At 35.4% G+C, this 16826-nt stretch overlaps 2 protein-coding genes and 1 pseudogene across 2 annotated transcripts; 2 read left to right on the forward strand and 1 right to left on the reverse strand.

Annotated features, from left to right (window-relative positions):
- Positions 1 to 995: 995 nt before the first annotated feature.
- LOC100793848 (uncharacterized) lies at positions 996 to 2689 on the reverse strand (annotated as a pseudogene).
- A 2587-nt stretch (positions 2690 to 5276) lies between these two features.
- Positions 5277 to 7248, forward strand: CHS7 (chalcone synthase 7). The gene is made up of 2 exons (NM_001353380.1): positions 5277 to 5627; positions 6073 to 7248. Exons 1-2 carry the CDS (start codon positions 5450 to 5452, stop codon positions 7062 to 7064), a joined length of 1170 nt encoding a protein of 389 aa, NP_001340309.1. The 5' UTR covers positions 5277 to 5449; the 3' UTR covers positions 7065 to 7248.
- A 5075-nt stretch (positions 7249 to 12323) lies between these two features.
- On the forward strand, positions 12324 to 16239 carry LOC100794364 (pentatricopeptide repeat-containing protein At1g52640, mitochondrial). Its single transcript, XM_003516684.5, has 3 exons — positions 12324 to 12638; positions 12916 to 12991; positions 13574 to 16239. The coding sequence occupies exon 3, from the start codon at positions 13738 to 13740 to the stop codon at positions 15307 to 15309; it is 1572 nt and encodes a 523-aa protein (XP_003516732.1). The 5' UTR covers positions 12324 to 12638; positions 12916 to 12991; positions 13574 to 13737; the 3' UTR covers positions 15310 to 16239.
- The last annotated feature ends 587 nt before the right edge of the window (positions 16240 to 16826 follow it).

Below are 16826 nucleotides of genomic sequence, written 5' to 3' on the forward strand. Positions count from 1 at the left end.
ATCAATGTTTGAGGTCTATTGTTTTCCTATTCTATTAAAGTGGGGATTTACTCTAGAAGAGTCAAACTGAAGTTTTTCACCGATAAAATAAATGTTTCTGAAGAATTACTATTTTAGCCAACGGATATCGAAAGTTTATATATAACTTGTACGTATTGGGTAGAGTATGTTTGCTTAAAAATAGATAGGTACACAATTCAAGTCAGTTGCTTAAGTTGTTTCTTGAGTTGTCTTTGTCTTGTATCGTTCTTCCTAGGAGGGGGCGGGGGAAACAATTCCTCATAGAAGAAACACCTCACTTTAATCTGCATCTCCAAAATGCACTAGAGTGCATGGATTTGAGGCCATAAAACTTAGGACATTGCTACCTACACCCATCAATTTTGCAATTTTCCATACAACTTATGATTCATATGAATTACGTAATTCCTATAACTTCACGTAATTCGTATGAGTTTTTATATGAATTACGTGATCCGTAAGTTTTTTTAAAAAATTAATAAATTAATTTTTTTAATAGTAATATTTTTTATTTATAAAAAATATTACATATTAAATAATTTGTATGAATTATATTAAAATTAATTATCATAAAATTTATTATTTAAATTTATATGTACATTAAATATATATTAAAAATATTTAGTGTTATATATAATAATATTATTTATTTTATAACATAGTTAAACTATTAACTCTTGATTAGAGTTTCCCGTTAATAACTTGAAAGTGTCACGGTAATATTATTGATATATTTGATTAATTTTGATTTCTAAATTTATTAGTTCATCTAAATTCAACCCTACTCATTAATTTACTCAGTGTTTTATATATAAACAATTATTTAGTTAGACACCCATCAAATATCCTCTCTTTTTTTCTCATGTAGCATTGTGAACATCTTAAAAAATTGGTTGAGTAACTATTTGTTAATCAATTTAAAGATTTAATTTTGCTGAATACCATACAATTTAGATCCACAGAGACTGACGAGAAAACTGAAATGTTCATATGATAGCATAATTCAAACTTTATGTCAATTGTCTGTAATCTCAGAAGATTTAGTATAAGTTCCATAACATCATGTGAAAATTATCAACCTTTTCAAATAAAATGAGAAGCGTACATTCTCATCTTTGCTAAGAATCGGCTTAAATTTCCCCTTCGATGATCATGTGAAAACACAATATTGTTGAGATTGGTCCTTGCAGTGATATCAACCTCCAAAACCTTCTAGCAGACTATTCTCTCATTTACATAGATCTCACAAAGCGTCCAATGGATAACTGGTGTAAGATAAGGAAACCTTCTTTCAACAGAAAGGAACACATTGCAAAAAGACCCCAGAATAAACTAAGACTGAGAGGAATGAATACAATACCTCATAGTTCAATATCTGGAATTCCCACTAAGAAAGAACTTGGATCGTTGGATCCAAGAAGTGGAATATACTCTGACCCTTTCACATGAACACCAAAGCAAGCTACATAAAGAACATATGTTAAGGAGTTTGAAGCAAAAGTTGTACATGGAAGATCTTAAACAATATTTCGCTCCCACTTCATTTGGGTGGGAAGGGGAGAAAAAGATTTTTCAATACTAATGAAAACACTTCATATTGTGGTAGCCTGTAGCAACGATTTGCTGTTTGGGTAAATATAGTGTGTCACCACACATCATCTGAGCAGTATATGCAGGTAGGAATTACCATAACAATCATTCATGAACCAGCTGGCCTAGAAGTCATGAACTAACCACATACCATAGTTTTTTAAGATCTGGTGTTATCATACAAACACTAATAGCTATTAGCTGCAGCAAGCATCATCATTTAAGAGTGACAATGACTTTAGACCTAAGAAGAGAATGGAGATAAAATATGCAGGATCCAAAATAATGAATTTAAGAAAAGAATCTCATGAGTGGATGGAAAACCAATTTCATTAAATTAAAACGATATGAAATATTTTTCCAATCAGTCAGTAGATTATTCTATTTGTGCTTGCAGTAATAAGGTATTAAGGCATCAAACATAACAGATAAAACTTTCAGTCTAGCAAAAAAATTTTGAAAACCAATGCATTACCATTCTCTATTTTCATGACACTTTGGAGCATCATATCCATCTTTGTTTTCATATCAGAACTGACATCCAGATGTGGCACTACAAGTGTAAGCTCCCTGTATATATATCACGCACAAATCTGCATATCTTCTCAGCAAACTCAAGTTCACCATCTGATATATCCTACCTATTGCTAAACGCATTAGCTCTCCAGTCAAATCTGCAACCTGTAAAAGAATATTGAGCACCTTTCAGAGGAAGAGGAAGAAAAAGTCATGGAAAAGATCATTTAACCCCTTAAATTTTATTTTAAAATGTTATAAATGATTATTTATAAAATTATTCCATTCCATGCCATACAGATGTATTAAATTTATATTCATCATTTTTTTCAAATTAATCCATATTTTGTGAGTTTATCTTTAATTATATTGTTGTGGGTGTCTGGGATTCAAAGTGAGGTAGCATAGGAGAAGTTCACAAAGGTAATCCCAATCTACAACAATGGTGATTCTGTGTCAAAGAAATATGAAACAGTGGTGGTTCTGCCGTGTGCGAGTTGGTTGCATTGGGAGAAAAAAGAGGGAGGAGAGAGAATTAATGGGAGAAATTAACGAGGGAAGAGAGGGAAATGAGTTTTTAATTTTTTTAGCTTAAATGTGAATTTACTATAATATCCTTAAAATAATTTTAGTAAAACAAGAGAAATTTTTTTTTTTCTAAAAATTTTGGTATAATATGCTAACATAACATATTATAACGCGTAAATATGTTAGCAATTCTTATATATATATAGTTTAAATTATTAATTAATGTTTATTTTTATCACTTTGAATGAACAAATCAAGAATATCATATTGATAATTACCTTAATCAATGTAACCATGCATGTACAGATTAAAAAAAATAGAGAAAAATCCGTGGACTAAACAGATGTTAAATTTGTTATCTTTGTTTTTATTTTATTATGATTTTTAATGTTAAATTTACACTCTATAATCTATACCTGTGCAAGACAAAATGTTAAAAGTGATCAAAATAATATTTATAAAATGTTAAAAATTAAACTAAAGAGAAAGGTAAGTAAAAACAAATTTTAAGCATGGCCTCCATACAGTATGTGGTATCTTAGGAGGAATTTTGATCTTTCACATTTGTGACAAAATTGGATATAAATCTCCTCCAATTCTCCAATCATATAAGTTTCGATAAACTGAATTAACAGAGTATTTGCCTGTAGGTTCAGTCCTCCAACACCAAGCATTTAGCTTACCCTTTTGCAATTAGTTAGGCTAATAATTTCTCTTTCCTAAATTACAACCGGTTCAAGCTCACTTGTTATTTTGTCCATAGCTTAATGTGTGTTTGTTTTAAAGTTCATCGGCCTCAAACGTTGGTTGAATTCAAAGCATGTGTCTTGTCACTTCTACGTTTATAAACTTGAAAGTGTAATTTCTTTAGGCATCCAATCACACACTAGCTTATAGTTTGCCTAACTAGACTTCTTTATGCTAAAATTTCACTTTGAGTTCGTTATTACATTTATAACCAATTCTCTTTATAACTTAGCTTGCCATAGGGTTCATTTTATGACTGACCTAACACGTTATAATAATCTTAAACTTAGTATGTGTTTTAAACATTTAAAAGAAACATTTTTTTTTTTACAATTTCGTGAAAGAATTTAAAAAATGAAAAAGTGTCTATTTAAAATAAAAGGGTCTCTGATTGATGGCTAACACATTAATAATCCCTAAAGTTTTCTATGCAACAGTGGCAAACCATAACATCCGCCACCATATAACTTGATCTTCTTCATACTAAGTGGCTCCTACTCATCAACAAAGGTGGTGGCGGCTATATATTGATATGAAGTGAATATCATATTCTAAAATTACAATGGGATCAAATCCTTTGTATATGACTATCCAACCGAGCAAGTATACCAACCATTTGATGAAGACTTAAATATTATTATTTTTTCTCCCTCGTCAAAAAAATATTATTATTCTATTCTTATACTACTAAGTTTTCTTTTATATATATATATATATAGTACCAAGTAAATTAAAAAATAAAAATGCTTATTTGGTGTATGAAATGGGTAGGTAGCTCCAATCCCTTGACCGTTCAAGAATCAACTACTCACTTTGGAATCTAATTTTTTGATGATATTCAGTGGTGACATTTTTTTATTGGTTTTGAATCCAGTCAAGTCTCGCTTGACACACGGGCCATCAAAGTAGAAAAAAAAAATGAGGTACAGTAATACCCGGTGATGTGGCGCAACTCTAGCTGTAGATTTTATATTACATTTAATCGTGGCCGTTGATATTGTTTAACAGGCTACCTACCAACCCAAGTGGTGTCATATCTTGCCACGCTACCACGGTTTGACTCAAATTAAACGTACGTTAGAAAATAACATAAAAAAAAGTGTGTTTATATCAGTTTAACCTGTATTTAGGATTAGTTTATAATTAAAATTTCTTTATTTTTTTCCCCAAATTAATAAAATTCAAACATCCCTATATGACTCGTGAATATTACATTAATAAAAGTAGCGTTAACACGAGCGGACGACAACGATCTCAATAAAAGTAATCATAAATTATTGTAAGCATAATAATTAATGGCCTAAATACTATAAAAATAATTAATGACCTAAGAGACAGAAAGATAAAAGTACACCGTCGAAAAATAAAGGAGTTCAATGAGCATACATTATTATTAAGGTAAAGTTTTTTACTGTGTGTTAACCAATTAAAAACATTTATAATATAAATTTTAAGAGAATCAATAAATTTATCACACTTAATCATCTGTGATTGAATAAGTTACCAATATAATTAGTACATGTATGATGTAGTTTTTTTTTTTAAAAAAGATTAAAGTACTGAAGCTAATATTCCATCGAATATAAAAAATAATAATTCCATCCAATAAAACATATAGTAGACATATAATTCAGTTACACTTGCAAATTCCAATTGGTCAGAAGTCAACCACATGTTTGGTTTTTTTTATGGATACCCAAGTTGATGCATGGGGTAGATAGAGATGCATAAAATATCCCCAATTATTGCCTGAAAATAAAATAATAAATAGGGGTAGAGGCGGTGTTGAAAAAACATGCGGGCATATGCCACCAAACTCATAGGTCACATACTAACAAGCAGTCATAGTAAACGGTGGAAAATATGTTCGTGTGTATGGTGCATGCACGTGATACTCACCTACCCTCCCATCCACTCTCTCCCTACATATATATAAGATGCTATCTCCCTAAGCAACTTCAAACCACAGCTTAATTCTCTCTACTACTGCTAGCTGTGACTTGTTTTGAGTTCAATCAAATCGCATTGGTATCTGAAATCAGGAAAGATGGTTAGCGTAGCTGAGATCAGGCAGGCACAAAGGGCAGAAGGCCCAGCAACCATCCTTGCCATTGGAACTGCAAACCCACCAAACCGTGTTGATCAGAGCACCTATCCTGATTACTACTTCAGAATCACCAACAGTGACCACATGACCGAGCTCAAAGAGAAATTTCAGCGCATGTGTATGTACTGCCATACTCTCATCTTAATTTTTCCATATTTCTCACTTCTACAAAATTGTTTTTCTACATCCGTTTTAATTTATACAAATAACACTTGTTAATTTGGCACATCTTAATTCTGTCTTCTCGTTACATTATATTATCTATCACGTCGATCTGCGAATCATTCTTGAAATAAATAAATAAATAAATCTAATTGGGTGCAAATATTAAAATGGCATCAAGGTTTTTATAAGTTACTTAGTCTAAATAGTTAAAAATTAAATTGATAGGTTTTTGCATTTCAATAGTAGCTAGTCATTATGTATAGTTAGAGATTATTAGTCTTTTAACTCTCCCTTTCAAAAAAAAAAAAAAAAGAGGTGATAATTCGTTATGGTGTTTGTTGTCTTGATTATACAATATAGATCGTTTACATTATTATTTCTTTATGACTAATTTTCAGGTGACAAGTCTATGATCAAGACGAGATATATGTACCTAAACGAAGAGATCTTGAAAGAGAATCCAAACATGTGTGCTTACATGGCACCTTCTTTGGATGCTAGGCAAGACATGGTGGTGGTAGAGGTACCAAAGCTAGGGAAAGAGGCTGCAGTAAAGGCCATAAAGGAGTGGGGCCAGCCAAAGTCAAAGATTACCCACTTGATCTTCTGCACCACTAGCGGTGTGGACATGCCTGGTGCTGATTACCAACTCACCAAACAATTGGGCCTTCGCCCTTATGTGAAGAGGTACATGATGTACCAACAAGGTTGCTTTGCAGGTGGCACGGTTCTTCGTTTGGCCAAGGATTTGGCTGAGAACAACAAGGGTGCACGTGTGCTTGTTGTCTGCTCTGAGATCACTGCAGTCACATTCCGTGGGCCAAGTGACACTCACCTTGATAGTCTTGTGGGCCAAGCATTGTTTGGAGATGGAGCTGCTGCAGTCATTGTTGGTTCTGACCCAATTCCACAAGTTGAGAAGCCTTTGTATGAGCTTGTTTGGACTGCACAAACAATTGCTCCAGACAGTGAAGGTGCTATTGATGGACACCTTCGTGAAGTTGGACTCACATTTCACCTCCTCAAGGATGTTCCCGGGATTGTCTCAAAGAACATTGATAAGGCACTTTTTGAGGCTTTCAACCCATTGAACATCTCTGATTACAACTCCATCTTTTGGATTGCACACCCTGGTGGGCCTGCGATTTTAGACCAAGTTGAGCAAAAGTTGGGTCTCAAACCTGAGAAGATGAAGGCCACTAGAGATGTGCTTAGTGAATATGGGAACATGTCAAGTGCTTGTGTTCTTTTCATCTTGGATGAGATGAGGAGGAAATCTGCTGAAAATGGACATAAAACCACAGGTGAAGGACTTGAATGGGGTGTGTTGTTCGGTTTTGGACCTGGACTTACCATTGAAACTGTTGTTTTGCATAGTGTGGCCATCTGAGATGCCTCATATATTATTTCATTATTGTGTACCACTTTTCAAACTTGCTTGGGGTTTGTAACAACAACAACCACCAAAAAAAAAAAACTCGTTTAGAGTTTGTTTGTGTACGTTTATATTAAAATAATAATACGTGTTTGGTGGCTTTTTAGCCTAATTATCAATAACAGGCATTTGTTTTAGATTTTTTTTCTTTCATGATCTTTATTATTATAAATTTTATCTTAGATTGCATGTAACCTTGTTTGCTAGCGATATTTGATTTTAAATAATCGAAAAAAATGAGGACAAATTGACTATCGATCATTTGGGTTATGCCGCCGTTTATTTGGACTGAAAATGGGTAGTAAGTTGAAAAAACAAGAGTTGGTATATATGTCTTGCATTTGGACTCTGGATGAGAATACATTTATCATTTTCAACTTTGTGAGAGTGAGAAAATATAATTACGTAGTCGAAAAGCGTCGGCACTAAGATGTCTTTGCCTATGACTCCGTAAGAAAGATTCGAAGACGCATGATTTACTTTTCTCCCTGGGTGGCCAACTGACACAAGTTGCCTTCTCTCTTATGCAAATGGGTACGTGTGTGTTTCCTTTTCTACTTTGGATATTTGTGCACTATTTGAGTGTAAATATTCTTCACTTTTGTGTATATCATCTGTACAGCAAAATACAAATGATATCAAGACTGACAAAATAATTTGCCTCCCCTTTTATATATTGATCACCTTTTACGATTGAATAACACAATATGATAATAAATATATACACTTTCTATTCAAACCTTTTCCCCATTCCATCAAGGTACGTTTTGTTTCCAATCTCACTCTATTTGCATTCAATATACTGTTACGTGGATGACACAATCAATACTGAAAAATGAGTGGAGATAAAAGCACATACCACCAAATGATATACAGCTTACAATGATAAATACGAGTAGATATGCCTAACGAGACAGAAAGTTATACCAACTACCGAATCCATTTAGTTCGAATACCATTCCCTCTTTCAATAAATACACATTTTCAATATCATTAGACCTTCTTCTCCCACAACCGGTGTATTTTTTTGTTCAATCTTACTCTATTTGCATCCCACATATTGTTACGTGGATAACACATTTAACACTACAAAATGAGTGGGGGAGGGGGGAAAGACATATCTCACCACCAAATGATATAGCTTGCAATGAAAGATATGAGTAGAAACTAACAAAAGCAAGTTATTAGTTATACACCGCAACTTCCTATTCATTTTCAGTTCAGGTACACCATTCCATCTTTCAATACTTTTTTTCTTCATTAGTCAGTTTCAAACTATTCCAGACAATTAAAATTCGTTCTTATTTGAAATCTAATAGAATGGGACAAGGAAACAATTACATGTCAACATCTACGTTAAATTGTCTGACAATCGATCACACAAAAAAGAGGAGGGGGGAAGAGTAAAAGAGAAGAATACTCTCATAATAAAAATTTTCATCATGAAATCAAGCATGGTTGATTATTTATTTTCTTTTTAATTGTTTTTAGAAAAAAAAATCAAATTATTATCAATGAAAAGAGATCCAATAGTGAAACATAAAATTAAACCCATGAGCAACCATTAAAATCAATAGAATACTGAAAACTTGCATTGGGAATCAATTCCTTTTGGCACCGTAGCAATAAAAAAATCCTGTCTAGGTTAGCTTTGCTATTCTTAGCCGGTCCCAAGCCCGGATAAAAGGAGAGGGTTGTGTTAGGCTTTCGACAGCCAACGTTAAACTTTGTCGAATCTCTATGACATGGATCAATTACGTAATAATGTGAATGCTAGGTCGTTGCCCGGAAGCAACGCGCTGTATGGCTCGAGTACAGTGTCAAAAGAGCAAGGGCCGCTGCATCGCCGCCCGGATGTAGTGAAAAGTAAGCAAGGGTTCCCACATTTTCGTGAACGGGTGTGGGTAAAGAAGCTAATTCATGACAGGAGGATTCGCTTTGGTACATGGAATATAGACACACTTACTGGAAAATCTATGGAAATAGTGGATGTTATGGTGAGGAGGAAGATCAATTTTATGTGCCTACAAGAAACTAAGTGGACAGGTGAAAAAGCGAAAGAATTAGACAACTCGGGATTTAAGCTATGGTATACGGGAAAAATCAGATCAAGAAATGGGGTAGGGATTATTGTGGACAAGGAGTGGAAGAAGGATGTCGTGGATGTAAGAAGAGTAGGAGATCGTATCATAGCCTTAAAATTGGTAGTGGGACAGGACACCTTTAATGTTATTAGTGGGTACGCACCTCAGGTTGGGTTAGCATAACACTTTAAGGTAAAATTTTGGGAGGATCTAGAAGGGGTACTTCAGGATATACCCCAAGGAGAGAAAGTTTTCTTAGGAGGGGATCTCAATGGACATGTAGGTAGCGTGACTAGAGGTTTTGAGGGGGTGCATGGGGGTTTTGGCCTAGGGGAGATGAATGGGGAGGGTAAATCCATCTTGGAGTTTTCGGAGGCTTTGGATCTTTCTATAGTCAATACATGGTTTAAGAAAAGAGAGGAACATCTTATCACTTACAAAAGTGGAGGGACATGTTCTCAGATAGATTTCTTCCTTATCAGGAAGTCTGATAGGAAGTATTGCTTGAACTGTAAAGTTATCCCGGGAGAGAGCTTGACTACCCAACATAGAGTTTTGGTTATGGATGTAAGAATTAGAGATAGGGCAAAGAGAAGAAGTCCTATGGTAGCACCAAGGATCAAATGGTGGCACTTGAAGGGTGAGAAACAAGGAATCTTCCAACAAAAGATATGGGAGGGATGGTGTGGACAATCACAAGGAAGTGCAAATGATATGTGGAACAAGATGTCCCAAGAGATTATTAAAGTGGCTAAAGAGACGTTGGGTGAATCTAGAGGTTTTGGACCTAGGGGTAAAGAATCGTGGTGGTGGAATGAAAATGTTCAGAGCAAAGTTAGAGTAAAAAAGGAGTGTTTCAAGGAGTGGTCTAGGTGTAGAAATTCTGAAACTTGGGATAAGTATAAGATAGCTAGAAATGAAACCAAAAAGGCGGCGAGTGAGGCAAGAGCCCTAGCTTTTGACGGACTATACCAAGCTCTAGGAACCAGGGACGGAGAAAGATCTATATATAGGCTTGCTAAGGGTAGAGAGGGGAAGACTAGAGATTTGGATCAAGTAAAGTGTGTTAAGGATGAAGAAGACAAAGTCTTAGTGCATGAAAAAGATATCAAGGAAAGGTGGAAGGCGTATTTCCACAACTTATTTAATGATGGATATGGATATGACTCTAGCAGTCTAGACACAAGAGAAGAGGACCGAAACTATAAGTACTATCGTCGGATTCAGAAACAGGAAGTAAAGGAAGCGTTGAAAAGAATGAGTAACGGTAAGGCGGTGGGGCCATACAACATACCTATTGAAGTGTGGAAAACTCTTGGAGATAGAGGTCTTGAGTGGCTCACCGAACTCTTTAACGAAATTATGAGGTCAAAACGCATGCCAGAGGAATGGAGGAGAAGCACGTTAGTGCCAATCTATAAGAACAAGGGGGATATACAAAATTGTGCAAATTATAGGGGAATCAAGCTCATGAGTCATACCATGAAATTATGGGAAAGAGTGATCGAACGGAGATTAAGAAAGGAGACTCAAGTTACTGAGAATCAATTTGGTTTCATGCCGGAAAGGTCGACCATGGAAGCGATTTATTTATTACGGCGGGTGATGGAGCAATATCGCATGGCCCAACAAGACTTGAACTTGATTTTTATTGACTTGGAGAAAGCGTATGATAGAGTGCCTAGAGAGATTTTGTGGAAAGCTCTAGAGAAGAAAGGGGTTAGGGTTGCATATATTCGAGCTATCCAAGATATGTATGATAGGGTATCGACTAGTGTTAGGACACAGGGTGGAGAATCAGACGATTTTCCCATCACAATTGGTTTGCATCAAGGGTCAACCCTTAGCCCCTACCTTTTTACCTTAATTCTGGATGTCCTCACGGAACAAATCCAAGAGATAGCGCCGAGATGCATGCTTTTTGCAGATGACATAGTCCTCCTTGGAGAGTCGAGGGAGGAGTTGAATGAGAGGTTGGAAACTTGGAGACGAGCTCTAGAAACACATGGCTTTCGCCTAAGCAGAAGCAAATCGGAGTATATGGAATGTAAGTTCAACAAAAGAAGGAGGGTTTCTAACTCAGAGGTGAAAATAGGAGACCATATTATCCCTCAAGTCACACGGTTTAAATATCTTGGGTCTGTAATACAGGATGATGGGGAAATTGAAGGGGATGTGAATCATCGCATTCAAGCAGGATGGATGAAATGGAGAAAAGCATCGGGGGTGTTATGTGATGCAAAGGTACCGATCAAGCTAAAGGGAAAGTTTTATCGGACTGCGGTAAGACCGGCGATTTTGTACGGAACAGAATGTTGGGCGGTCAAGAGCCAACATGAGAATAAAGTAGGTGTAGCGGAGATGAGGATGTTGCGGTGGATGTGTGGTAAGACTCGACAGGATAAAATTAGAAACGAAGCTATTAGAGAGAGGGTTGGAGTAACGCCTATTGTAGAGAAGATGGTGGAACATAGACTTAGGTGGTTTGGGCATGTAGAGAGAAGACCGGTAGACTCTGTAGTGCGGAGAGTAGACCAGATGGAGAGAAGACAAATAATTCGAGGCAGAGGAAGACCCAAAAAGACTATAAGAGAGGTTATAAAAAAGGATCTCGAACTTAATGATTTGGATAGAAGTATGGTACTTGATAGAACATTATGGCGGAAGTTGATCCATGTAGCCGACCCCACCTAGTGGGATAAGGCGTTGTTGTTGTTGTTGTACCGTAGCAATAAAAAAAAGAGCTTTCTCATTTCCTACTCCTTAGTTTAATGGAAAGGAAAAGGAGGATAGAAGGAAATAAAAGTTTAAAATTTAAATTAGAAGAAAAGTGATAGGAAAGAAAAAAAACAAAAAAAAATTAAATTTTTATTTTTAAAAGTTAATTTTACTTTTTTTAAAGACACTTATTCTTGTTAACAATCATAAAAAAAATGTGTCAACACATATCTTCAAAAAATTTGAGCATAGTTAATCTTAATCCTATACCTACTTGAATTTGGGGCCAGCAGCCCGGCATAAGGACTAAGCTGGCCCTTAACCACTGTTTTAATTCATTTAACACTATATACAGTTAACTTCTGCCTAAGTTTTAATTCTTGTTATATATATAGCCTAAACGACGGCTTCTTCAAGTAGCGCGTGCAAAGCTGAAAAAACAAAAGAAGGGTAGATTTGGAAACTAAAATAAATTTTAATTGAGTCGGAACTTCTTTCGATCGGAGGATTAAGCATTTCTCGCTAAACCCTCTCGTCTCGTGGTGGCGTGCGTGGCCACTCTCTCACAAGCAAAGCAATTTCTTATTCTGAACGCTTTAATCTGCGATTCAGAGGATTACGACCCGCCCCATTTTTTCCCACACTCTTTTGCTTTAACCTAACCTCAGAACTTGATTCTCGCCTTTCATCAAAGCAAAAGGATTTGAGGATTGAAGACTGAATCACTGTGAGTTTTATTTTTAATATTTGTCTGTCACATCATAATTGGATTTAAATTTTCAGGATAGGGCTGTAGAGATTTTTTGTTTATGTATTACAAATATTACATTAAGGACTAGTCATTTTATTTTATATATTTGAAAGATGCTAATAGGTAGCTAGCAGGAAAAACAGCACTACAAAGCTTATCATTGGGGGTTCAGCTTTGTACAGATGTATTAATTTATCATTCTGTCAATGCCTGATTAAATGATTGCTTATATATAGTTAATTTCTGCTTACAGGTGAGGATGACGCTACTTTAGCTCCTATAAGTATTGATTAATAGCAAGATGGCACTTTGAGCAAGATTTACTCTCTGTAAGTTTTCGTATCAAAAGTCAAATGCTATTGAACTGGATAAATGCACATTATAATTGGTGTGCATCAAGAAGCCTATTTTTCCTCTTAATGCACTGATAAACACTGAGTAGAGCTACTAGTTTGCTGAAAACCATTTAATTTACGAGAATTTGATTTACATTAATTTTCAGCAGTTCAATCTATGCTAGTAAGAAAATATTTTAGACTGGATCCTCTCTCTTTCTCGCTTGTTGTTTTGTGAATGAATTTGTGTCTCTTATAATGGGCTGGCACATGGGCTACTTGGCCCTATGGGTTTTTTGGCCCCTACCCCTAGCCCACATGGTCCTGGGCTGTGTGGCTGACCCATTTGACAGCTCCTAATATTGAGGCTCGATTCTTGTGTTTGCAATGTTGTACGACTTCTAGTAGAATCTTATTTATTTTCTTCAAGTTATTGATAATAAAAGCCTCACAAATACTGCTAAGTGCCATGTCTGGCATTTGTGTTTTAGGTGTTGAATATAGGTAAAAACTTAGTTATTTGTTCTGTGATAGCTGATAAAAAATATAATGTATTTCATGTTGATGTCTAAACAGGGGAGAAAACAAGTTGTATGCGCTATGGCCACTACATCCATGACTTTCACATCTTTAGAAGCCAAGATTTTGAGCAATGGAAAATGTTCGATTGAAGGTGCTTTAATGAAGTTGAATCCTTCCCGGTGCTGGAATTAATCTCTCTCATTACCACATTGTTCAAAATGGCTTTTCAGTCACTCTTTTCCAAGTATAAAATCTTACCTTCTTTCTTTTGCACTCTTGTCCAACACAAACCCAGCTACCATCACTTCCACTCTTTCCCAACCTCACAAGTCTCAGGGACATTATTACCTGACCTTGTGAATGAGATATCTCGTCTACTCAGTGATCACCGATACCCTCACCATGATCTAGAACTTTCTCTCAATCCATTTTCAGCACAATTATCCACAAATTTGGTTGAACAGGTCTTGAAGAGGTGCAAGAATCTCGGCTTCTCAGCCCACAGATTCTTTCTTTGGGCTAAATCAATTCCAGGTTTTCAGCACAGTGTTATGAGCTTCCACATTTTGGTGGAAATCTTGGGAAGTTGTAAACAATTTGCCATACTCTGGGATTTTCTCACAGAAATGAGAGAGTCTCATCATTATGAAATCAACAGTGAAATTTTCTGGCTCATTTTCAGGGCATATAGCCAAGCTAATTTACCAGATGGTGCAATTCGGTCTTTCAATAGAATGGATGAGTTTGGAGTTAAGCCAACCATTCATGATTTGGACAAGCTTTTGTTCATTTTATGCAAAAGGAAGCATGTCAAGCAGGCTCAACAACTTTTTCATCAAGCTAAGAATCGTTTCTCGTTAACTGCTAAAACTTACAGCATTTTGATAAGTGGATGGGGTGAGATTGGTGATTCAGAGAAAGCCTGTGACCTGTTTCAAGCAATGCTTGAACAAGGATGTCCAGTGGATTTGCTTGCATATAATAATTTGTTACAGGCTCTTTGCAAAGGAGGTCGTGTGGATGAAGCTAAAAATATTTTTCATGATATGTTGTCAAAAAGAGTCGAGCCAGACGCTTTTACTTATTCAATATTTATTCACTCATATTGTGATGCAGATGATGTGCAATCAGCTTTCAGGGTTCTTGATAAAATGAGAAGGTACAACCTTTTGCCTAATGTGTTTACATACAATTGTATTATAAAACAACTTTGTAAGAATGAACATGTGGAAGAAGCTTATCAGTTGTTGGATGAAATGATTTCTAGAGGAGTAAAACCAGACACTTGGAGTTATAATGCAATACAAGCTTACCATTGTGATCATTGTGAGGTCAATAGAGCCCTGAGGTTAATGTTTAGAATGGAAAAAGATATCTGTCTTCCTGATCGCCATACATATAACATGGTGCTCAAATTGCTGATTAGGATAGGAAGGTTTGATAAGGTAACTGAAGTTTGGGAGAACATGGTGGACAAAAAGTTTTATCCTTCTGTCTCAACATATTCTGTCATGATCCATGGTTTTTGTAAGAAGAAGGGAAAGCTAGAGGAGGCATGTAAGTATTTTGAAATGATGATTGATGAAGGAATACCACCATATGTTACTACTGTTGAGATGCTGAGGAATCGGCTTTTGGGTTTAGGGTTTATAGATCACATTGAAATACTGGCTGCTAAGATGAGGCAAAGCACTTCCTATGCAATTCAAGAATTGGCAAATATTATGATTGGCAATAGAACAGCTCATAATACTTTGGGACGTGATGAGATGGACATAGAAAGTGACTGAGGAAGTGATTATTGTTTCTCGTAATACTTTCTCATTAAGCTATTTTGACAAATATGTGGAGGCAACCATTTCATTACGGCAGAGCACATAATAAAGATGCTATATCTGTGGGCTATGGTTAATTGATTCATTTTAAGGTGCTGGGTATTATTATAATTCTTTGATGTAGCCTGTATGACATATTTCAGATGGAAGGTAATCTAAAGTTTAAACATCTGAAAAATTTTCATGGAACACCTTAGTTTCTGTATCATGAAGAAATGACGGACATGCTGGTTCAGGAAGGCAGAGAAATTGCAAGTTTTATAGCTCGGGGAGTCATTTCTTACATGATATCTCTTGTCCTATAGGCTGCAGTATTGTTTGAGTGGCATGCCTCCGCCAAATTTCATTTCGTAGACACCTATCATTGCCACAGATGGGTTGTGATTGTAATCAGGATAGAAGTGACTGCTTTGTTTCATTGATTTAAACATCAGACAGGTAAAGTTGTCTCAACCATGGTAGTTGAATTGGGATTCAAATCCTGGATCGAATTGTATCGTATTGTGAAGACTGCACACCAAGTTGGCAACCTGTTTCTGTTCATATTGGAGAATTTAAGTTATTCCTGATGAAATCGTAAACCCAAAAAAGGTTTGGGAAACTTTGCAAGTGGATCTGCACACCAACGAAAGAACTAGTGACATGATACAAAGATTACTCTGGCCTCAATAGCAGGCATTTGTACGGTTTCATTCCTTACACTGGGGATCATAAGGCAGTCAGACATCACAGGTTTGGGGTTAAAAGAGAAGAAACCAAAAATGATATGTTCTTATTTTTTATGTTGATCATAAGTGTACAATTAACATTATTAACTTTTAGTTTTTTCATCGCTGTTGGATTTTGGATGAATTGGAGCCAACTTGTTGGCATTATTGATAAAAATTTGAGTTCAGTCTCTACGTTTTCTTCACGTTCTTCCGAAAGGGTCACTGTCGCTTCAAGTAGTTGAATTGACAATAACAATGAATGAGCATTGATTGATTTGATGGAATACAGAGGTTGATTAATTGAAGTCAATGCCATTTGATTTGACCATTTTGTTTAATATAACGTGCTGAAAACCTTCAATTGTCTTTTACATAATAAAAACATCTCATGTTTTATTTCATGGCTTCTTGCTGTTATTAACATCACACATGGAGGTTTGTCTTCTCCCTTAATACGATATTGAACTTGGGGTATGTTTTTGAATGAGCTTATTTACAAATTTTTTTTGGTATAAAGAGGGGCCTAAGCCCAAAGCTTATTTACAATTTATTTGACCCATTTAATAACATACATAATTACATGTGTAAGTGTCTAGGAAAATTATTGAAATGGCTTATCATTTATTCATAAATTATATTGAAATTATTTTAAAAGCTATTTAAGAAAGTTTATAAAAATAACTTATAGTTTATATAAAAATAGTTTAACTTTATTTTTCTTTACCTAAGTACTTGTGTAATAAATATTTATTTGAGGTAATA

Source organism: Glycine max, chromosome 1 (assembly GCF_000004515.6).
Source record: "Glycine max cultivar Williams 82 chromosome 1, Glycine_max_v4.0, whole genome shotgun sequence".
Lineage (NCBI taxonomy): Eukaryota > Viridiplantae > Streptophyta > Magnoliopsida > Fabales > Fabaceae > Glycine > Glycine max.